This window comes from Camelina sativa, chromosome 12 (assembly GCF_030686135.1).
Source record: "Camelina sativa cultivar CO46 ecotype springtype chromosome 12, ASM3068613v1".
Classification (NCBI taxonomy): Eukaryota; Viridiplantae; Streptophyta; class Magnoliopsida; order Brassicales; family Brassicaceae; genus Camelina; species Camelina sativa.
The window spans coordinates 8,806,342-8,827,360 of record NC_141891.1 but is presented as its reverse complement, the minus strand read 5'-3'; the positions used below and the strand labels follow the sequence as shown (position 1 = coordinate 8,827,360).

General features: G+C 35.1%; 6 protein-coding genes and 1 non-coding gene across 8 annotated transcripts; 4 read left to right on the top strand and 3 right to left on the bottom strand.

Moving 5' to 3' along the window:
• Positions 1–37: 37 nt before the first annotated feature.
• Positions 38–4,913, bottom strand: LOC104731083 (long chain acyl-CoA synthetase 4). The gene is made up of 19 exons (XM_010450349.3): positions 4,526–4,913; positions 4,117–4,180; positions 3,941–4,030; positions 3,747–3,803; positions 3,619–3,667; positions 3,417–3,493; positions 3,248–3,287; positions 3,069–3,163; positions 2,794–2,961; positions 2,563–2,673; positions 2,398–2,485; positions 2,046–2,112; positions 1,897–1,972; positions 1,666–1,783; positions 1,182–1,427; positions 929–1,068; positions 641–823; positions 430–549; positions 38–341 (listed from the first exon to the last, which is right to left on the bottom strand). The coding sequence occupies exons 1-19, from the start codon at positions 4,678–4,680 to the stop codon at positions 285–287; spliced, it is 2,001 nt and encodes a 666-aa protein (XP_010448651.1). The 5' UTR covers positions 4,681–4,913; the 3' UTR covers positions 38–284.
• Positions 4,914–5,614: 701 nt separating this feature from the next.
• On the top strand, positions 5,615–8,254 carry LOC104731082 (PHD finger protein-like protein). The gene is made up of 6 exons (XM_010450347.3): positions 5,615–5,822; positions 5,945–6,062; positions 6,446–6,604; positions 6,702–6,974; positions 7,072–7,827; positions 7,922–8,254. The coding sequence occupies exons 2-6, from the start codon at positions 5,976–5,978 to the stop codon at positions 8,015–8,017; spliced, it is 1,371 nt and encodes a 456-aa protein (XP_010448649.2). The 5' UTR covers positions 5,615–5,822; positions 5,945–5,975; the 3' UTR covers positions 8,018–8,254.
• Positions 8,255–10,518: 2,264 nt separating this feature from the next.
• Positions 10,519–11,467, top strand: LOC104731081 (uncharacterized). Its single transcript, XM_010450346.2, has one exon. It carries the CDS (start codon positions 10,797–10,799, stop codon positions 11,148–11,150), a length of 354 nt encoding a protein of 117 aa, XP_010448648.1. The 5' UTR covers positions 10,519–10,796; the 3' UTR covers positions 11,151–11,467.
• Positions 11,468–12,380: 913 nt separating this feature from the next.
• Positions 12,381–13,269, bottom strand: LOC104731080 (uncharacterized). Its single transcript, XM_010450345.3, has one exon. It carries the CDS (start codon positions 13,157–13,159, stop codon positions 12,596–12,598), a length of 564 nt encoding a protein of 187 aa, XP_010448647.2. The 5' UTR covers positions 13,160–13,269; the 3' UTR covers positions 12,381–12,595.
• A 1,396-nt stretch (positions 13,270–14,665) lies between these two features.
• LOC104733332 (heavy metal-associated isoprenylated plant protein 42-like) lies at positions 14,666–15,673 on the top strand. Of its 2 annotated transcripts, none has more exons than XM_019233514.2 (3): positions 14,666–14,720; positions 14,811–14,889; positions 14,974–15,673. In XM_019233514.2, exons 1-3 carry the CDS (start codon positions 14,694–14,696, stop codon positions 15,531–15,533), a joined length of 666 nt encoding a protein of 221 aa, XP_019089059.2. In that variant the 5' UTR covers positions 14,666–14,693; the 3' UTR covers positions 15,534–15,673. The 2 variants fall into 2 exon arrangements, with proteins under 2 accessions (XP_019089059.2, XP_087333785.1); XM_087477659.1 differs by having other exon boundaries at positions 14,675–14,714.
• Positions 15,674–16,671: 998 nt separating this feature from the next.
• On the top strand, positions 16,672–17,871 carry LOC104731078 (uncharacterized). Its single transcript, XM_010450343.3, has 3 exons — positions 16,672–16,884; positions 17,270–17,415; positions 17,595–17,871. The coding sequence occupies exons 1-3, from the start codon at positions 16,815–16,817 to the stop codon at positions 17,610–17,612; spliced, it is 234 nt and encodes a 77-aa protein (XP_010448645.1). The 5' UTR covers positions 16,672–16,814; the 3' UTR covers positions 17,613–17,871.
• Positions 17,812–18,685, bottom strand: LOC104731079 (NAD(P)H-quinone oxidoreductase subunit S, chloroplastic). Its single transcript, XR_015575131.1, has one exon. It is a non-coding gene; the product is annotated as an NAD(P)H-quinone oxidoreductase subunit S, chloroplastic (transcript).
• Positions 18,686–21,019: the final 2,334 nt, after the last annotated feature.

Below are 21,019 nucleotides of genomic sequence, written 5' to 3'. Positions count from 1 at the left end.
CACTTAAAACATGTGATATGGATAAATTTACGAAAAATTACGAAGACAACTCGGTGTATTTTATTATAAAAAAAGTTAGATAAAATTCAAGTATTCAAACATCAAAGTAGATTTCCATATAAAAGAAGTTTAGCAGCTGTGATCTGACACTATGAAAGTATGAAATACCCAGAATATTGTACACAGATGATAGAAAGAGCCCCTATTAAGTATTAACAGTCTTCGTCATGTAAAAGGAGAGAGCCAAAGAAAAAGCAAGCAAGAGACCGACCACGAGGACGACTCTACCCTCTGGCAGCAAATTTTGCATTTGTGGTCTTGTACATTTCATCGATCACAGTCTGTCAGATGAGGAAAGAGACCGTGTTAATAACTAAATGGCAGTAGATTTTTACGCTTAATAGATGTTTCAATACGTTTTTGTATTACCTGGTAGTATTTTAGCAATTGAGGCCTTTTCTTTTTGTAGGTTGGCGTAAGAAGATCGCGTTCCATGTCAAACGGCACTGGGTCTAGATGAATCGCCTTGATGATCTCGAACCCCTTCATCTGCAAAATCCGACACAAAAAAAAGTTAAAACGAAATAAAAACAGACAACAAAGAATCACGAATCCATAATGGATAAAAACAAGGAATAACCTTTTTCTCTTTGGCCATTTTAACGAGTTCTCCGAGTACGAATTCCTTTGCCTTTTCATTTTGACAGAGAGCGTTGTAGTCACCGCTCACATTGTTATCTGCAGCCCAGTGTTCAAGGATATGCTGGTTTGGATTGGCAATTGCGACTAGGAATGACTCAAAGCTGTTTCCGTACACCCACACCTGATAAATTTGATGAAAAGGCGAGGAAGATTGTGATTAGTTGTAGACGAGATCTACCAAAAACCTATGTGAGAGAGAAGACTACAAGTCTGTAGCTACACTTACGGAATCAACAGCTTGTACTTCACCGTAGATGTTTTCTATGTTCTCGACCGCAACATACTCTCCTTGTGAGAGTTTGAAGATATTCTTCTTCCTGTCAATGATCTTCATGCTTCCATTTGGTTGCCACTCACCGACATCACCTGAGTATGAAAAGAAGGGTATGTGAGAACTGAGAAAGAACTCACCGGATTACAAAAACCGATATTCTAACTAATTTAACATTAAGTGAATACAGGTTCAGAGAAAGGAAAACCTGTGTGCAGCCATCCATCAATGAGAACCTCTTTTGTGAGGTCTTCACGTTTGTAGTATCCAGAGAAAAGAGTCTTTCCTCGAATGCAGATTTCACCACGTGGTTTATCTGCAAGAGCGTCATATTCCATCTCAGGGACAGATTCAAGGCGTACATCAACGTTTGGCACTGGTGGACCAACTGTGCCGAGCATGTCCAGCCTGTCTGGTAGCGAGACAAAAGATCCAGCACAGCTTTCGGTAAGACCTACACAGGAACAACCATACAGAGAGAAAACAGTCAACTAACCACATTCTCTGTTAATGTGGGATCAATATATAACAACACTCTAGTAGGAAAGGACCCATGGGGAGACTCAACTAAAAAACTGTTTGGACAGAAAAATAGTCCATTTGGTTCCCACATTCATGTAGTTGATGTGAAATAGCTCGTTTATCAGTTCATTAGTATATAAGGAATTCAATATAGTGAATGGGATGGGTACCGTATCCTTGTAGAACATGACAGCATGCCACCACTCTCAGAAATGACTCTACATGACTAGCGAGAGGAGCAGCTCCAGATAAAATAATCCTCACATTGCCTCCGAGTCCTTGTTTAACCTAAATGAGAAAGCAATATAAATAATTTCTATGAAATTTCATAGGGAAGAGAGGTAGCCTCTTCGGATATCGTATACCAACTCGCAAGTTATATTAATGAAGAACTTTGTTACCTTGCTGAACACAAGTTTGTCACAAATTGGCGATGCCTCCACATGAGACTGTCCCTTCTTCATATGTCCAAATTTACTGCGAATGTTACGAGTGTGTTAGATCTAATAAAGATTGGTGAAACAGATAAGCAAAGAGAATTCTGACTTACTAGGAAAATGCAGAATCAAACAGCAACTTTTTCAAGAATCCACCATCAGCAAGCTTTTTCTGAAGACCTGTTAGTCATAATAGGTCAATGTATTGAAACACGGTTAAGTCGTAATCAGTCATATGAAATTAAAAAGAAAAATTAGGATATACAGAATTAGAAAATGCGACATCCACCAAAGAAGAAAGAATGAAACCTTAACAGAAATATTCTTGGAATTGAGAATAATATTTACATTTGGGTGTTTAACGTGGTACAAATGTAGAAGCTCAGAGTCAGATATTTGGGATAGACAGATAATACAGTGAGGAAATGAAAATACTTGGGACATATGATATTTCAAACATCTTACCCGAGTATACTCTATCCAGGACACGAGGGACAGCGCAGAAAATAGTTGGTTTAAGCTCACCAAGGTCTTCTATCAACAATTTGACATCCTGAGGAGACAACCCAGAGAAAGTTAAAGTAACAAAGTCAAAACTGGTTTAAATAATAATCTTTGAGCTGTACTGACCCCACGCCAGAAGCCAATTGCAGCACCATGTTGAATAAAACACTCCTCGATAACCCGGTCAAAGATGTGAGCAAGAGGAAGATAAGAAAGATACACATCTTTCACGGACAACTATTGATTTGCACAGCCAAAAAGAAAATCGATTAAGACCAAAGCCAGGTACAGTGGGAACTTAAAGTTTGCACTACTTGTGGATAATGAAAAATGCATGAAAGCAAGAAGGAAACTCACGGCCTCGTTAGCGCTTTTCAGTAGACGGATCACTCCAGCGATTAGAGTAACAATACTTTCGTTCGATATCATCACTCCCTTAGGGTCACCAGTGGTTCCACTAGTATACATAATCGTGCAAATGTCACTTTTCTTTTTGATGGGGAGATCATATTCCTTTCCTTCACCCTGCCAAAAAAAATCACGATGGAAAGTAAAAAAATGGTAAGCATAGATAATAGACCACTTCACAGAATCAGTTTATATCAGGAAAAAGCAGATGAAAAGTCTCATACCAGCTTCAAAAATTCCTCCCAAGCATATATAACCAACCCAAAAGTTTCAGCTTCTTCTTTTTGTTCACGGGAGACACCACCGAAACTCACAACAGCTGTACTTATAAACAATCACATTTGATCATAAGCATCATATGTTAAAAAGCTAAACGGGAATAACACAAAAAAGAATTACTCACTTTTCATGTACTCTGTCGAGTTTGGGCAGGTCTTGAACAACTGATAATGAAAAGGAAAAGGAAGTGATGAGAAAAAGTTCCACAAAGTTGTAAAATTTTTGGTCACGGTCATTAATACATAAAAGTGATAAATATACATTTTAACATTAGAGATGTTATCTTACTGTACCTCAGAGATCTTCTTCTCTTCCACAAAGACAATTGAAACCTCTGAATGGCAAATAATGAATTCCACAGCACCAGCACCTATACAATTAACAAGCAGCAAACATGACAAATCAACTAGCTAAAAATATTGTGGCATCCCACTGGATATCGACTGTTGCATTTATCCTTCAGGTATATATTAAAAAAATACTGAAAAGACATACCTAGTGTATCATATAACGGAACACAATAGAATCCATGTGCATTACAGGCCTAAATAAAAAATTCACAGTCAGTTTCAAACAAAAAACACAATCAATAATATCATATCATGATCCAGCCACTAAATTACCTCCATGCTTATAATCCACTCAGGAGAATTAGCACCATAGATACCACATTTTGCTTCCTAAAATCCCACACATATCAGCAAACACAACAAGATTAAGCAACTGTGAAACTAATCACATTGTAAGCAGAAAACAAAAAAAAAGGAAACAATGAGACTAAAGATTAGATATAATAAAGGAAAAGAACGGATCTTACATCCTTAACTCCACAAGCTCGGAGAGAATTTCCAAGTTTAATGACAATGTCATAGACTTCTTGGTATGTTTGCCAGACATACTTACCCGGCTGAGACGAATCAAATAAAACAAGTGAATATAAATCCTTAATTAACATTCACAAAAACCAAAATCAAAAGGAAACAGCAACAACACCTTTCCATCTACAATCTCGCGGCGTCCAAGCATTGGATTGTTTGGGTACTTCTCAACCGCCATGCTACAAACACACAATTACAGTAGAAACAAACAAAAAAAAAAGGAAAATGTCAAACCAAACAATATCACCAAAAAATACATGCAACAACAAATTCACATCACACGCCAATCAAAACAATGTTTGTTATAGACAAATGGCGAAAATCATTGACCAACAAAATTATATTTCTATCGATCGATTACTCTTAGAGCTCTTATAGATCTGCTTATGATGATCCGTAAAGCTTAAACACTACTACTTCACAGAACAATTTCAAAACAAAAACGATTTAAGTCAGAGCAATTTCCACGATCAGTCAACGAATCGGAGAATGGAACTCATGCATAACAAAAAAGAAAATCTCACCGGAAAACATCCCAACAACTATCCATTCCTTGGATCGGTTCAGGGAAGCCGTCTTTAGCGAAGATACTGCGGTACACAGGTCCAACTGAAGGTCTACCATCGGTACCTTCTTTGCCTTCTTCAACCTGGAATATGTATTTCTTCTGCTCCGCCATGATCGATGATCGAACCAACAACTAGTCAACCAGAAACTTCTTCTTCTCGAGAGAGAGAGAGGGGGAAGGAAGGAAGTGTGAGGAAATAGGGTCCACGCGGCTTTTGGCAGATCGGAGGAGAAGAAGTTAATACACCTGCTACGATTGTGATTGGTTGCTCTTCTCTGACCATAAAAAAAGTCAAAATTTCATATTTCAACCTTTTTAATGGGCTTTTTATTATTAAGCCCATTAAAGTCAATATTATCCATATGGAAATTTTATATTGATTTGTAAATTTATATTTGTTAGCTAATAATTTAGATTTTATTACTAAGATCTCAACAAGAAAATAAAAAGTGTTAGATTTTAGAGTTTATTAGATGAAATCCACAATAATTAATAAATTGATAAGAATCTGCTTAATTCAATGTATGTGTGGACACAATTAACTGCTTGACACCTATTATTATAATTGAAAATGTTATTATAATTTTATGTATAAGTTTAAATTATAATTTGTTTTGCGACCGTTAACAATTTTTCGCGGGTAAACAATCATGGATACATGGAATACAAGTAATTAGTAAATAGCACGGAATAAATGATCCAAACATATTATCACTTTTTATGTTCTTTATATTATTTTGTAATCTTATTGATGTGCGTAAGTGCGTTCTATTATTGTCTCTTATTAATCAGTGAGGTCGAATATGAAATCGCAAAAATCTCGCATTTTACAAACCAAATTATGGATGATATTACATGTAGAAAGCAGATCAGCTAACAAAGTAACGTACCTACAATCTAAATCACTGGATTACTTATCTTGTGCTCTCCCCATTCTTAGATGATATAAGAGAGGAGGGAAAAAAGGAATAGTATCTCATAGAATTGGAGGGTTATTGGCGGGAAAATGTCGATAAAGTCCCTGCTGGTATATATAATAACACTTACTCGTGTTTTGTTAGTAATCGCGACTAGATCCTTCTTTCTCCCCCACAAACCCTTGTGTGCTTATTTAAGACCTTTAAGCTTCTTCTTGACCTTCGTTTCCCCCAAAGTACTTCTCTCTCTCTCGGCGCCTTCGTTTTTATCTATGTCTTGAAAAGTGACAACTTTTAGGGATTTCACAAGCCTGAAAACTTCACCGATACAACCTGGTACTTTCAATTTTATGTATTGCGAGGAATCTAGGGTTTTTTTTTGTTTAGGGAATTTAGGGAATATATCGTTTTGAGTTTTACTTTTCGTCCAATTTCATGTTCTTAATTTATGATTTCAGCTGGAAACTTTGGTGAGTAGTGATTGCGGGAATGGCATCGGGTGGTTTCGAGGATGAGGAGGCTGAGGGAACTGTAACGATCAATGAATTTATCGAACAAATGGATGCTGAAGAGCTGGTTTGTTATTGAATTCTCTTTTCTCCCCATCAGATCAATTTTGTATGTTCATGATTCTTCTTACGAAAGTTTTATACTTTCCCCCAATTTTCACTCCTGTGGTTGGTCATTTTTATGGGGGGCGTATAGGTTCCTGATTTGGGGGTTTTGCTTAAGCCTTAAAATTTGAAATCCATCATATCCTGAAATTGAATTGCGACCTTAAAGTCACATTCTTTTTTGAATCTAGTACAGTAATTTGGATGGTGTTATTGTACCAGTCTCCAGCTTCTTGCTTACTAGTTATGATTTGTGTCAGTGTGTGTGTCTTCATCTGTTTCTATCAATTCAGTAGTGTGTGTGTTTCTGTAATATCATTGCTTTTGTGATTAATTGGTGTGAAGGCAGCGGATTTGGTGTTGGGTGGAGATGAGGGTGATGAGTGTACTTACCCCAAGGGTTACATGAAAAGACAAGCAATTTTCTCATGCATTACATGTACACCAGATGGGAATGCTGGAATCTGCACTGCTTGTTGCTTATCTTGTCATGATGGTCATGAGGTAATATTATGTAGCTGGATTATGTTATCTTTGAATTTGGCTTCGATGTGTTAATTGGTTTCCTAATGGCTTGAACATTGTTGTTCTGGTTATGAAGCTTTTGGAGCTGTGGACTAAGAGGAATTTTCGATGTGATTGTGGGAACTCCAAGTTTGGAACTTTAGCGTGTAAGCTTCTCCCTAGCAAAGATGTCGAAAACTCTGAGAATTCTTACAACCATAATTTCAAAGGCTTGTACTGCACTTGCGACTTACCTTACCCTGACCCAAATGTGGAAGAACAAGTTGAGATGATACAGTGTTGTCTCTGTGAGGATTGGTTTCACGAGGAGCATCTCGGTTTCAAACCTTCAGACAGTGTTGGTAGCCAGGTTTGTGGCCAGTGCTTAATCTTGTGTACGATTGACTTTTCTTTTGTTTTGGCTTTTTAGTTCAATTTCTTATGTGATTCTTATGTGATTATAACAGATTCCAAGAGATGAAGAAGGCGAACCAATCTATGAGGATTTCATTTGTCAAAACTGCTCCCCACTTTGTTCGTTTCTGACACTTTATCCTGAGAAATTGTGGGTTGCTGCTCAAGCAGATTCCACTGGCTGTGCTAATGCTTGTTCAGAGACAATTGAGTCAAACAAAACCAACATGGATGCGGAAGCCGGCCAGCTAGAGAACGGTACTGAAGCAGAGAAATCTGTTATGCGGAAATGTTCTGAGAAGATCAGTGAATCTGAACCTGGCCATCTTGACAACAGTTCTGAAGCAGAGAAATCTGTTGTGCGAAAATGTTCTGAGAAGATGAATGACTCTGAACCCGGCCAGCCTGAGACCAGTACTACTGAAGCCGAGAAATCTGTTGTGCGAAACGGTTCTGACAAGATCAACGACACTGAACCCGTTGCTGCGGCTGGTTGTGCTATTGGGACGAATCTAAACTCGTGTCCTGAATTTGAGAAGAAACCTTTGTTTTTGTCCAAAAACTGGAGGAACATCCTATGCAGATGCGAAAAGTGCGTTGAGATGTATAACCAGAGAAAGGTAAGCTATTTACTTGATGCAGAGGATACAATTGTTGAGTACGAGAAGAAGGCGAAGGAGAAAAGAACAGAGAAACTGGAGAAACAAGAAGGTGAAGCACTTGACTTGTTGAATAATCTCGACCACGTAGCCAAAGTTGAAATCCTTCACGGTATCAGAGACTTCAAAGATGAATTGAAGGGTTTACTGGTATATATCGTCACCTCTATGAAAATATATGATTACATTTTTCAGGAACTCTCTCATCTAAGAGTCTTTTTTGTTTTTGTTTTTGATTTTGTAGGAGTCTGGTAGTGGTGGGCCGTCAAAGGCGATAACAGCTGCAGATATCGAGCAAATGTTTTCAAATCTGAAAAACAAACGCAAAAGGATGGAGTGAGAGGAGTTAAAGGTAGTAAAACTCTTTATCCATCTCATGGTAACTTTCTTTAGATATGTTGTTTCGTTAGTTTGAAATGGGGAGTGAGGAGGTTCCTCGTTCCTCTGCTCTGGTCTATCTTTATCTTCTAAGTTATGCAAAAAACTTTTTTTGTACTTTAGTGTATGAAGTTTGTAGCTTGAGTGTAACAGTCGACTATTATATATAAGCTAATAGTTCTTCTAGAACTTCTATTTACTTCCAATTTTTTCAACTGGTTTTGCATTGATTTGGAATTACAAAGAAACCCCATTAGGAGTAAGTATCACCTCACCTGTATGCAAGATACCCAACCCATGAAAATAAATAAACACTATCTATCATACTGTGAATCGGAAGTGCTCTGAACATGCTAAATGTAAGAGATTTTTTATGTCTTGTACTACTAGAGATTCCCCAATATCAAAACAACTCAAAACATAGAGATTTGAAGTAAGGATCAAATAAACAATTACAGTCTTCTGAACTTCTCCAAATCAGAATGATCCTTTTGCCACCGGCGACTACCCCTTGCGACATACAAAGGAAGTCTACACTTTTCTCAATCTCATATGCTCCTTGGTCAGAGTGTTGGAGATTGCATGCATACCCTACCCTTTGGTAACTCAAGAAGCTCCGTCAAGAAGAGCTTTACATATACAGGCTAGAGCATGCTAGAAGAAGAGTAGTACGTCCTACAAGAAGAAAAAACTATTATAAATTAGGCCATATAAAGTACTAACATTTTAATTTTGGGCTTCGGAAAACCAAATTCAGTTTACATGTGAGTTTTACGATTATATGTAAATATTACTACTACCTGACCAAAAGACACAAAGTTTGTTTGACAGCAAATGAAAACCAAATATTTTTCACCTCAGTTATTGGTTTATTCTTGTCGACATGGGTTATTGTTGTGTTAATAAAAATATTGGGATCAAAGTTGGAAGCTCGTGAGTCGTGGCCCCTTGAAGAAGAGTAAGTAACGACAACCCCCGTGACACCGCCACGTACTTGTCGTCCTTTTGTAAGTTTCCACGAAGTTTCCTTCATGTTCATATATTGATAAGAAGAATTTGATGCAATCCAATTATTATATGACGCGTAGTGCTTAATGATAGGATCATCTGATAAGATCGCTTGTTAATGACATACATTTACGTCTACATGTAGACTATCATGAATTATTTTGTGATCATATGTTATTATTATAAGAATAAATGAAAATAAAGTATGGTATCACATCACTTTCGCACACTTATGCAAACGACGTACCCATTACAACGGTTTCAAACTGTATATCGTGCAGTCTTACGAGGGTGTTTGAAAATTCGTCTAAAATGGCTACAGTTTTTATTGGTTTTGATTTGAGTTTAAAAACCGGTTTTGTTGGTTTTTTTGGTCCGTAAAATCCGGAGAGAATAATTCAAAAGAAATGGGTTTGACATTGTTTGAAACAGATCATACTACGAATGATTGGATTCTATTAATTCTTGAGGGAAAAGAATATGAATGTATCTACAACCACAAGCTAATTTAACATGTAACACTTATTTAATGAGATGGAGTAGATGAGTTTTATATTCGAATTAAAGTATACTATTTTTGTGATTATTGAATCTAACGACGTTTATTAAAAAAAAAAAACAAGACAGGTTGGTGGTTGGTATAAATGTGAGACTGCCAGGTTTTAACACGGTTTTGGTTTGGTTTGAAGACACCAAACTAACCAGAAAGAACATGTACTTGCCTTTTTTATGTCCTCTCCATTCTAAAAAGTAGTAAAGTACAATGTCCACTATAATTTTACGTTTTGGTCTGTTTGATTGAAATTAAAATTTTAGATGCGTGCATGAACAATTCATACGTAACCCACATAAGACATTAGATGAATTAGTATGTTTTTAGCTAGTATATATATATGAACTTCGTTACTTCGATTACCTTATAACCTAATTATTATTTTCTGTCGATTATAATACACGAGAGGAAAGAAAGTATACGACGTAATTTTCTATCAAAGATTTTATAACAACTCGCAAATCAGATTGAAAGATCTGAAAGGTCACGATTCGTCAGCTTAATTAGTTAAGCTATCGCCGTTAATGTTGTTACTAATCTCGCTATCACCATTAATTGAAGACATCTATCTATGACTACATAATTTATTAGCTTATTGCAGTGGATGTGATCATTAGGGTTTCAGTTAATTTCAGTTTCTTTTACAAAATATTGCAGTGGAGTAAGTTAGTACTATACTTTTTTATTTTCTTGAAATTAAATAAATTGCATAAAATTCATTTTCTTATATACGGTTCAGTTGATAATCTAAATTTAAATTTTCGATTCCAATTTGTATATATGGTTAATTAAACTAAATTAAAATTAGCATCTTCACAACCGAATAACAAACTTTTGGTTGGTCGAATTTATAAGCAAATAAAAAAATAAAGATAAAATATAGTCTTTAAAAAAATGAATACAACAGATCAGCATCCTTAGGATGAGTCATCCATCTATCATTAAACAGAAAACACACAACATTATATATAAACTCAACATCACACATTGATCCATACAACTCTTCAAGCTTCCATCAACTTGACCCACACAGAAGAAAAAAAAGAGAAGAAGAAAGACTTTTTTTCTTGGGTATTTCCCAAGTTTTCTTTTTTCTTTCTCAAACTTTTTTTGTGGGTATTTCCCAAAACAGAAACTTTTTTTTTGTTCTTATATTACATATATTTTAAATTTTATAAAAATGGGAAACTGTATGATGGGAGGAAACAACATTGCAAAGATGGTTCAAGAAGAAGAAGAAGTAATGAAGAAAGATTACAAGAGAAAGGATCGTAAAGTCAAGATTGTTCTGAGAAGAGATGAGTTAGAGAAACTCATTCTCTTCCAGCTAAACGCTGGTGGCAACGTTGAAGGCAAAGGAGAAACAACTTTGGCTTCTTTCGGAGATTTTCTCAGGGAGTTAGAAGCAGAGAGATCTGCTGGAGAAGCGGCTGCTAAGGCGGCTGAGGAAGAGGAGGAGTCTCGCCGGACATGTCGCAAGTGGAGACCATCGTTGGAAAGAATCACTGAGTGGCCTGAAGAAACACTTTCGTAATCTCTTTCTTTAATCCTTTTTTTTTTTTTTTTTCATTTTAGAGATTTTTAAAATTTTCGTTTTATTTTATTTTTCTTATTAAAATAGGATTTATCTGTGGGGGAGTTTGTTCTTTTTGCTGATTTTTTTTTTCCCTTTTATTACCGAGGGATATTTTTTCACCTGAGAATTGTTCTGTCTCAGAGTGTTTGAAATCAGCAAAGGCTTATTTACCCTAGAGAAAATCCAAAGAAACAACGAAATTATGTATTTTTATTTTCGTCTTTCATGTAAGGTTCTATTATTGTCAACATAAATAAATTATAAGTTTAGTTTAATTGTTTTTGTTGCTTCTAAAGTTAGTGTTCATATGATCAGTGTTCACAAATCCATTTTTCATTTTACCAACGTGGTGAAGATCAATTTAGGGTTTTAACTACGTGATACATACATAGATTCAGTTTTAGTTACCACAGAAAAAACTTCGAAATATCTAAATGCCTTTAGAAAATTGGAAGTACATGCACTGATGATATTTGAAAATTCGATTTGGTTTAAATTGATTTGCGATTAGAGAAAAAAGCGTATGCGTTAGGGTCCCATAATACTAAAAAAGTGTGAGTAGTTGATTGTCAATTCTAATTTACATTAAGCTTTTCGTTGAAACCTACCCACAACCACAACAATCAACACATAACTGTTACAAGAATAAATTAATAAGTCGTACAACAATTATCACAATCATCCAAATTATACTACTATCTACCTGTAACGAATGACCCAGCTGATCTGTCGTCTTGTCTCGTTGGACATGTAGAAACAGAGAGTAGATGATCAAAATAATATTAATCTCTCTGTTTTGTCAAACTTATCAAATAAATTTTAATCATTATGTTTACCTTTTCAGTAAAAATCAATATTATATCAATATACAATAATATCGTAATAAAGACTATGTTTTTGATAGATCAGTTTTAACTTGTAACTATACAATTAAAAAAAAAACCAATCGTCTCCCTTTTTTTGGTTCAAACGTAAAGCAATTATCTCAATAAATTGTAGTTTGTGTAAAGAAATGTTATCGTTAATACAAACTTAACAAATGATATAGTGATAATTGGGTAATGGATGAACTTGGCTTCACTAGTCTGTTGACTCTGTTCAATCAACTTATCTCCACCATGCTTTGGAATAACTCATGGTTTGTTCTACTTCTACGTCCTCTGCTTTGTTTCTAATTCTGTATTCCCCTTTTTCTTTTCTTTTTTTTTGGCTTCTTTCAATCTTTTTTGCTTTGGAATACACTACTGTCAAACTTTTGTTACATTATTTATCAGGCAACAACATAATATTTCCCCAAACCCTGTTACTTCTATTAATCTATCAAAAATATTGTACTACACTAAAACTACAAAATTATGACAAAATAAATGCAAAATAAACCTAAAATTATTCCAGCAGCCATTTCATTGTCGCTCAGTATTACAGCCAACCATTACCATATTGACTTGAAGCTGATGAACAGGAACGTGTGCGATCTGGTCCACAAGGTGCTCTAAGTCGAAAACGCTGTCGTTTTTGTATTTCGACAGTAGCCTGTGAGCTTCTTGCTTTGTCATCTTGATCTTAACCCTCACGACCTTTTCATCCCTTTCAACCATATTCAAACTCACTTTCTCCTCCAGAGCCATCTCCTTTGGTTCGAGTTTCTGATCATCATCAAACCTCACCGTCTTCTTCGGCTCGATAATTTTATTATTCTCTAACTGAAACCTCACAACCTTACGTGGCTTAGCCGGAGTCTTTTTCTTCTGTTCATCTTCTTCGTCTTCTGTTTCGAACCTCAGCGACTTGTCGATCCTCTTGGCTCTATCCAAGCACCGAGACTTTTTGGTCGACTCTACTGAAACCTCTGAGTCATTTAGAGGCAACGTTATGTCTAAGTCCTCTCTGTACATAGGTTTCGCTTCTAGAACGTTTTCGTACCTTTCTTGAAGTCTGTTGAAGCATTTTGATAAAGAATCCATCATTCTTCTTCTTCTTCTTCTTGATCTTCTCTATTAGCAAAGAGAGAGAGAGAGAGAGGGACTTTAATTTTATGTTATCTTGAAAGTTCTTTTTACTATATATTGAAATGGGGCAGGGTATTATATAGGCGACCAACTTTATACCATATATCTAGAGACACGTAGTGGAGAGTGTGCTTTGGGGTAAGAAGATGACGACATTTTGCCGTGGGATACTAGCATTTAATTTATTCGTATATTTGTTTGCTTTGCTATGCAAAAAATGTAATCAGAACCATCTTTTACGTCGTTAAAATGAAAAAAAACCATCTTTTACGTTAACTATATATATCATGCATGATATATGATCGTTAAAAATTGACAAGTTCATTTGATTTCACAGACGATGTTGAGTTAAGCAGAGAACATCAATGATTTCTAACGATCATATATATAAGTATCTGAATATTTTTCCTCATGAGATTGCAGTTAAAACTTAAAAGTCATATGGTCTAATGAATTAAAGGTAAACATTAAGGAAAAGTGACGTTATGATGCATCATTAATCAGTCAAAAAGCTTTACCATGGGTCCATGACTTTTAAAGTTTTATCTCATTTGCTGCTTCATGATCTGAAAATGACATTTGAGTAAAATTGTCACATTTATCTTTTTTTCAATAATTATCTATCAGAATAATCAACTACCAGACGTTCTTATATACTATTAAACATTTTTTTTGAACTTTCCACAAGTAAATATGGTGCCGTGCCTCTGGGGGTATTTTATATGACATGGTCAATTACTCCATTTTGAATTAGTCTAACTTTAAAAAAAAACAAAAAAACAAAAACAGAAACACCGTAAGAATTGAATAATATCCACAAAACTAAATAGAAATTAAACAAATACGAAAAACAAGTGTTTGTCACAGTCAAAAAATAAAAAAGTGTTTGTCACAGATTCCTTGTCTAATTTTGGCGTAAGGTCACGTTCGACCATATCAACTATTTACAATGTTCTATATATATAGGTCAAGTTTTAGTATGCAAATCTACATAAATAAACACGACCTTGGTCATTACTCAAAATTGGAAGATAATATTGGATTAAGACACACTCACACAACCCATATCTTCCCTTACTAGAAAGTCCAAATCCTCTGTTATTGTTTTCTCAATAAGTAGAAGCGACGGTTTCTAGTTTCTAATAGACGGTGAGGATTTCGTTTCTCAAAATCTTTTTAAAAAGGGGGTTACATTTTGATTACGAAAATACCAAATTTTGTGAAGTGTATCCATACATTTTTTTGGTAATCATCAATTATGAAAATATAGTAACAAATAACATATACATATTCAGATTTTGGTTATATTTGTTGGGTATGATATCAAGAGAATAAGGAAACCATATAAATCCAGGAAAATATACACCAATTCCAGCAATATATCAAAACGTCTATGGACTTGAAAAGTAACTTATCGTTCTCATCAATCATCATATATATATACTCATTGCCTTCTTCTACATTAGAGTTTTCAAGTTGAGTTGCTTATGCAATGGCAAACCAATCTCCACCGGTTCGAGTATTTATTTTCTCTCTCTCTTCACTTCCGAGGTTTTTGCATCACCTTTAAGAGTTTTGCTAACGAGGTTTTTATGTGTGACAACTGTAGACTTGCGTTCTGAGAGTTGGACTCAAATGTTGCAAAGGTTGCCGGGAAAAAGCAAAGAAAAAGATGCTAAGTGTCGCTGGTAATAAATCCACTAGTGAATATTGTTAAAGTTATAATGTTAAATATGCTCATTTTGATTTAGCTACTATTATTTTCGAAACAGGGGTGAATGCAGTTGAGTATAACGTAGAACAAGGGCTCTTAACAGTCTCAGGTGACGTCAACCCAACAACATTGCTTGATAAGCTTACCAAATGGGGCAAAACGGCAGAGCTTGTCTCTGGTCTCGGAGACAACACTTCCCATGTTGTTCCTAGAACCCCGGAACAAAACCGAAACAATACAATGGAGAAGAAGGAGAAGAGACCAACAAAGTGTTGTCTTCTGATGTGCTTTGGGAAGAGAAGTTGTAAATCAAAGGTGGAGCCTTTTGCGCCGATCCCAAATAGGCACCATCGAGGAGTAGGGGCTGAAAACGGCAGTCCAACGCCCTTAATCAACGTTGCTTTACCCCCAACGGTGTATCCTCCTCCGCGAGCAATGCCTGGCTTTACAACACCCATACCATACCCACCTCCTTGGTTTGTGGCGGCAAGACAAGCACAACCATACACTGGTGAAATGTACCGGTCAGTTCCACCACAGTCCCGACCGTATTTTCAGTTAAGACCGACGGAGTTTCCACCTATGGCCAACTCTAGGCTGCATTACCCGCACCACTGAGCACTATTCTCTCGGATGATACATTCAATGCTTTGTTCCTTTCTCTTATTCAAATGCTACGTACGTACATTAAGTTTACAAAATATTTATTTTTCACATGTATCCCAAACATTTTTCGTTAAAAATCAAATATATCGAAAGAACCAAAGGACGATATTTTTTTAACATGCATCCGAAACATGTTAATTAGTTCAACTAGCTTCATTTCGCCGAATACTCTAACGACACCGGGCTTTTCTTGGATCGGATTTAGCCATATTTAGGTGAGATCCGACACCAACAATTAGCAAATCTTATGGGGAAATTAGTATATTTTATCAAAAAGTTATTAGAATTGTTTTATTATATATAACCGTATGTATAATTAGGGTTGCTTATTTAATTAGTAGTGTGCGTAGACAAATAGAGAGAAACAAAAGAGTGGATAATTACTTCTCATCAAGAAAACGCGTTGAAAAGCTTATCAAACTTTGGTGGATTACGACCAACCACCCCTAAAAGATTTTTTTGCGCTTGACTCAGTCATGATTTTATTTTATTAGTCTCTCTACTAGTCTACCCTTTGTCCATCAAACACTCATATTCTGATATCTCATTAGTCATTACTAATAATAACAAAACTATGTTATTTGAGGGGACATATATATCTTACTTTAACCAAAAGAAACTAAAAAAAAAAGCTTTACATATGATTTAAACGATCACAAACAAAAATTGGAGTCTGATAACTTACGGATGGGTGTAATTTGTCAGTGTAATGGTGAAGTGATTATGCGACTGAAAAATAAAATACATAAAAGAAAAACAATTAGCAAAATTGCATTTTAAATTCATTAATTCCGTTATTTTGTAAGCAATACTGAAAATACATAAAAGAAAAACAGTTAGCAAAATTTTCCTCCATATTTGATTTGTTAGAATTGCCCATAATTATATTACATATGATTCCATTCTACACATTTTTTGTTCTCTTCTTTGTGTTTTACGTACTCATAAAACTCAAAACAAAAACATGGGATTGTGTCAAAGAAAAAACAAAAGATTCCTAGTTTGGTTTTTTTGGTAGAGAGGAATATTCGACATAAATTAACCATTGGGAAGGGCTTTTATAAGTAGGTCATATGCTTAAATGGGCCTTACGACCGTAATGTGGCCCACCTTTAAAGAAGGTTCGAAAAAGTCTTAAAACAGAGAAAATTTCCGGTCGCCGTCTAAAACATTCTCCTTTTGGGTACTACTAACTCCGGACGAGAGCGAAAGATCGAGAGAGAAAGAAGAAAGATGAACGTAGTTCAAGGTTTGAAGAGGATCCCTCGCATCAAATTCCCACAGCGTCATCTCAACCCTTCAGGTTTTTTTTTTATTACCTCAAAAAAAATCCTATGCTGAATCTTATATCGTTCTTCGTGTCTACGTTTCATCGATTCGAGAATTTTGTGTACGGGTTTCCATAGTAACGAATCAGAACTGAGATAGTATCTGTTTGTATCCTAGATCTATTCCCGTAGGAATCATTCAGTGTTGTAGATACCTAAGATTTAAGGATACACAAGATTTGTTTAGCCATTAATCCTTTGTCTGTTATCAATTTTTTTGAATCAAATCCTGAGTCGCTGTGGAAGTTGTTATGTTTTAGCTTTTGGTTTTGATATTGATCTGTTTGTTGATGGAAGTCTTCATGAACTTTGACATTTTTACTTGCTGGTATTAAGAGTTTGTTTTTGTGAATTTTGCAGCTTCGGAGGGAAAGACTCAGGTGGTGGCAAATGAAGCAGATACATTGTTCTTCTCCAGTTTGAACGCCCCAAAGACTATAGGCGGGAAGGCATCATCCCAGCCTAAGCGTACTCCTGTTTCAAACGAAGAGATGGAAGCCATTTTGGTAAGTTACTAACTTACTTCATGGACATATATGAATTACACTTTATGATGGTGTTATCATGACACCAAGTACTAAGTTTATGGACCAAAATAACGATATTTGAGTTTCTTTCTGCATTATTATGCGATAGTTTTTGTGCCGTTTCTGACTTACTTCTCCTTTTCTGCAAATCTTTACAGTTGGGAGGCTGCCTCTGATCTTGAATATGATCTGTTGAAGAGAAATGGTGGACCTTTTCTTCATCTTTACCAAGAATATAGAAGAAACTGATGGTTGATGTTTACAACACAACCCTTGATACAATTATATAACTCCGTTTTGCTGTTTTAAAAGTTTTTAACTTTTATACAGATTCACCATTTGATTGGGTGCATTCCACTCACTATTATTTCTGTATGTTTGGAATTTCATCGTTTATTCATTTTTATATCACATGATGAAGATCTTCTAGAACCAGTCAGAGATCTCGTTGCATATACATTCACAGGAACTTACATACAGAGAAGAAGGGAAAGATCACTTATGGTGCTGCTTCCTCCTTTTGAATCTGTTCAATAAAAGGCTCAAGGATACACGACTTTGGATTCTTACCCGGTGGACCTTTCTCTCTTCGTTCAAGCTCTTCAAGCCTGAATGTAATGAGACGGTCCCAGTTTCCTCCTTCGAACAAGACACCAGCTTTTCCATCTGTGATTCTCTGCACAATCCCACAATACATGTGATAAGGACTGTTCTGGTTCTTGACTATAGCGATCATCCCCGGCATGAGAAGTGGTAGCTCTGGCGCTTTTGGTTTCTTATCTGCAGCAACTGCGGATACATCACTTCCTCGTTTTGTGGGTGGTGGTGTTGGTGGAGGTGGTGGGTTTTTCTCAATGAAGGTTTGCAATCCCTTTTCGCCACCGGGAAATCCTCCTGTGAGACCCATCATTTCTTTCTCAAAACCGTCTTCAGGTACTTTAAATGACAAGTTGGTGTCATCGCTCTCTTCCTCTGTCTCGTTCTCGTTCTCAGCCTTTGATGTCTCTTGTTCCTCTTCAATGTTCCTCTTGAGCTCCTTCTCGATACCTTTCTCTCCGTTGCATAGTCCTCTTCCTCCCATCACTTCCCATAGATTGAACTTACCCATGGCCTTTACTTGATGAACGTTTGTTTGCTGCTTTGGGAACATCGACCGGTTTGGAGTTGAGAATTGATGGGTTTGGCCTAGAAATTTTGATCCATGAATTGGAGTTCTCATGGTCGGTATAGTGATCGAAGAAGTCGCCATAATTTTATTTTCGTCTGGCAGAGTAGTTTAGAGCTGCTGACTAAGAGGGGGAGATAGGAAGAAGAAGAAAGAGAGAAAGAAGGAACCAAGCGTGTGTGATTCGCTTGTTATAATGACCACATATCATGATTTCTGTTAGATGAGTTCTTCTATCTATTCCCACTAGTTTGACCTGAACCGGTTTACACGTAACCGGAGGAAACGTAGTAACATTTGGGCTTTGAGTTCAAACTGGACCAATGTACTATGGGCCTAAATCAATCACATCGCGATTGTGATATTTTGTGATTTAAACGAATAATTTGCAAATAATGCGGTTTGTTTATTTAATTAGGGGAAAGTCTGCAAGAACAAGATAAAAGCATATTGGTCAACGACATTCATAATTGGAATCCCAGACAAATATTTTTTTTTAAAATTTGTTTTTGCTGAAAAATAGAATGACATGCAGTTCTATATGTATTACCAAGTAATTAGATTTTAACCCGTAGTATGCCGGAACATATTTATATTTTGTGTTGTATTTAGTTGTTAAATATTAGATGTTTTGTAAATAAAGAATATTATATGCCAAATATTTTAGTGTTAGTAATGTTGACAAATAATAAAATAAGGATTTAATCTGTATTAACACAATTTTAATAATATTTTATTAATTCCAACATGTACTATTTATAATCTATCTACTATATTAACCACATTATATATTATTATATTTTTTTTTCATTTTATTTATTCATAATATTTTAAAATTTTGTTAAGTTTATATATATTAATTATAATATATAAATAATGTGAATTGAAGTTCTTCTTACGTTAAAAATCAAAGATTTTGTTTCCATATTGGTTGCTGTTAGGCATAATTTTAATCATATAAATTATAATAGATAAATTCTATTATAATTGTGATATATTCTATAAATAATAGAGAATTATGCATTCTCTAGAACATTGAGTTAATACCGACCGTAACAGTTAACATTGAGTCAATACCTGCCGTAGCGGTAAGCGTCAAGCCAATACGGGCTGTAACGGTAAGCATCAAGCCAATACGGACCGTAATGGCAATCATCAAGCCAATACGGGCCAACACAACAAACATCGAGCCAATTCGGGCCGTTGTGACAAACAACGAGTCAATAAAGAGCGTAACTGATTTTGTGATTGACTCTGATTTGCTACGACATTATCAAGAGAATATTTGACTCAATCTCATGGAGAGAATATTGGGAACGACCTTATCTCATGAAGAGACGGTTACTCAAACCCAAATCCCATGAGGATTAGGGTTCCTAAACTCGTTGTGTCTTAAACTCTTGTATTTGAGCTCGATACATTAATCAATAAAAACGACTATTCAACATCTTTTTCTTGTTTCCGTAGTCTCTAAACGAATCAATTATTTTTGTCTAGACAGTTGCTATAAATTTTTTAGTTAGAATGGAATGTAAACTATTTAGAAAACAAAATCTGAAATAATGTTATTTTTGGAAATTTTAAAGGGATTAACTTTGTAAATAAGTTTTTAAATATTTATGAAGAATTTACTATGTAGAGATATCTTATTTTAAAACACGTTTTCACATTATTTAGGAATAATTTATTATGTAGAGACATCTATGAGATATTTTAGGAGTTTTATGGATTCTATATTATTTTGTTTTAGAAAATCGACTGTATCATTGAGAGTTTGAGAGATTATAGTAAATTTATTGATTTGTTGTAGATTTAATGGCAATAAAATATTATGTTTTTGGTTGATTTCTTTGGTTTTGCTAATTGAGTTTTGTGAATTATTTAGGAATAACATTACAAAATAACAATTTAAATAAGTACAAATAAAATGATAGAACCTAAAATGTACTTATATAGCTAAAATGTATCTCTACCTCTTCGATAGCGACACATCAATATTTTGATAAGGGAAATTGGCAGCAATAATCAAGAAAAAAATTATAATTCACTAGCTAACCTCTCTAACCATGAAAAGATCATATACTCTATAATATATATAATAATGACAATTCTAACCTCTTGCCAAATTAACCGTTCCACTCGCCCAGCAAACTGTATATGCATGTATTTTCTCTCTATATAGACATATATCTTTGTCATCTCTCATCTATTCTCATTTTTTTTTCTTCCTACTCTTTCATATTTTGCAATAATTTTTTTTAACACACTGTTTTGATTTCATAAACTCAGTTAAAACCACATATTTTTATTTTTATGGTACAGTGATTTAAAGATATTAGGAAGATAAAATTTAGTTCATAAATTAATAATAAAAAAAATATTCATAATATATAGAGAAAAATAACATTCTATTCCATT

Excerpts from the sequence above, each read along its gene's own strand:
- LOC104731083 (XM_010450349.3), bottom strand. The coding sequence starts at position 4,680 with ATGGCGGAGCAGAAGAAATACATATTCCAGGTTGAAGAAGGCAAAGAA. Across the intron at positions 2,486-2,562 it reads CAATTGGCTTCTGGCGTGGG|GATGTCAAATTGTTGATAGA; the intron begins GTCAGTACAGCT and ends TTGTCTCCTCAG. Across the intron at positions 824-928 it reads AAGTACAAGCTGTTGATTCC|GTGTGGGTGTACGGAAACAG; the intron begins GTAAGTGTAGCT and ends CAAATTTATCAG.
- LOC104731082 (XM_010450347.3), top strand. The coding sequence starts at position 5,976 with ATGGCATCGGGTGGTTTCGAGGATGAGGAGGCTGAGGGAACTGTAACG. Across the intron at positions 6,063-6,445 it reads AAATGGATGCTGAAGAGCTG|GCAGCGGATTTGGTGTTGGG; the intron begins GTTTGTTATTGA and ends ATTGGTGTGAAG. Across the intron at positions 6,975-7,071 it reads CAGACAGTGTTGGTAGCCAG|ATTCCAAGAGATGAAGAAGG; the intron begins GTTTGTGGCCAG and ends TGATTATAACAG.
- LOC104731081 (XM_010450346.2), top strand. The coding sequence starts at position 10,797 with ATGGGAAACTGTATGATGGGAGGAAACAACATTGCAAAGATGGTTCAA.
- LOC104731080 (XM_010450345.3), bottom strand. The coding sequence starts at position 13,159 with ATGATGGATTCTTTATCAAAATGCTTCAACAGACTTCAAGAAAGGTAC.
- LOC104733332 (XM_019233514.2), top strand. The coding sequence starts at position 14,694 with ATGGCAAACCAATCTCCACCGGTTCGA. Across the intron at positions 14,721-14,810 it reads ACCAATCTCCACCGGTTCGA|ACTTGCGTTCTGAGAGTTGG; the intron begins GTATTTATTTTC and ends TGACAACTGTAG. Across the intron at positions 14,890-14,973 it reads AAAGATGCTAAGTGTCGCTG|GGGTGAATGCAGTTGAGTAT; the intron begins GTAATAAATCCA and ends TTTTCGAAACAG.
- LOC104731078 (XM_010450343.3), top strand. The coding sequence starts at position 16,815 with ATGAACGTAGTTCAAGGTTTGAAGAGGATCCCTCGCATCAAATTCCCA. Across the intron at positions 16,885-17,269 it reads GCGTCATCTCAACCCTTCAG|CTTCGGAGGGAAAGACTCAG; the intron begins GTTTTTTTTTTA and ends TGAATTTTGCAG.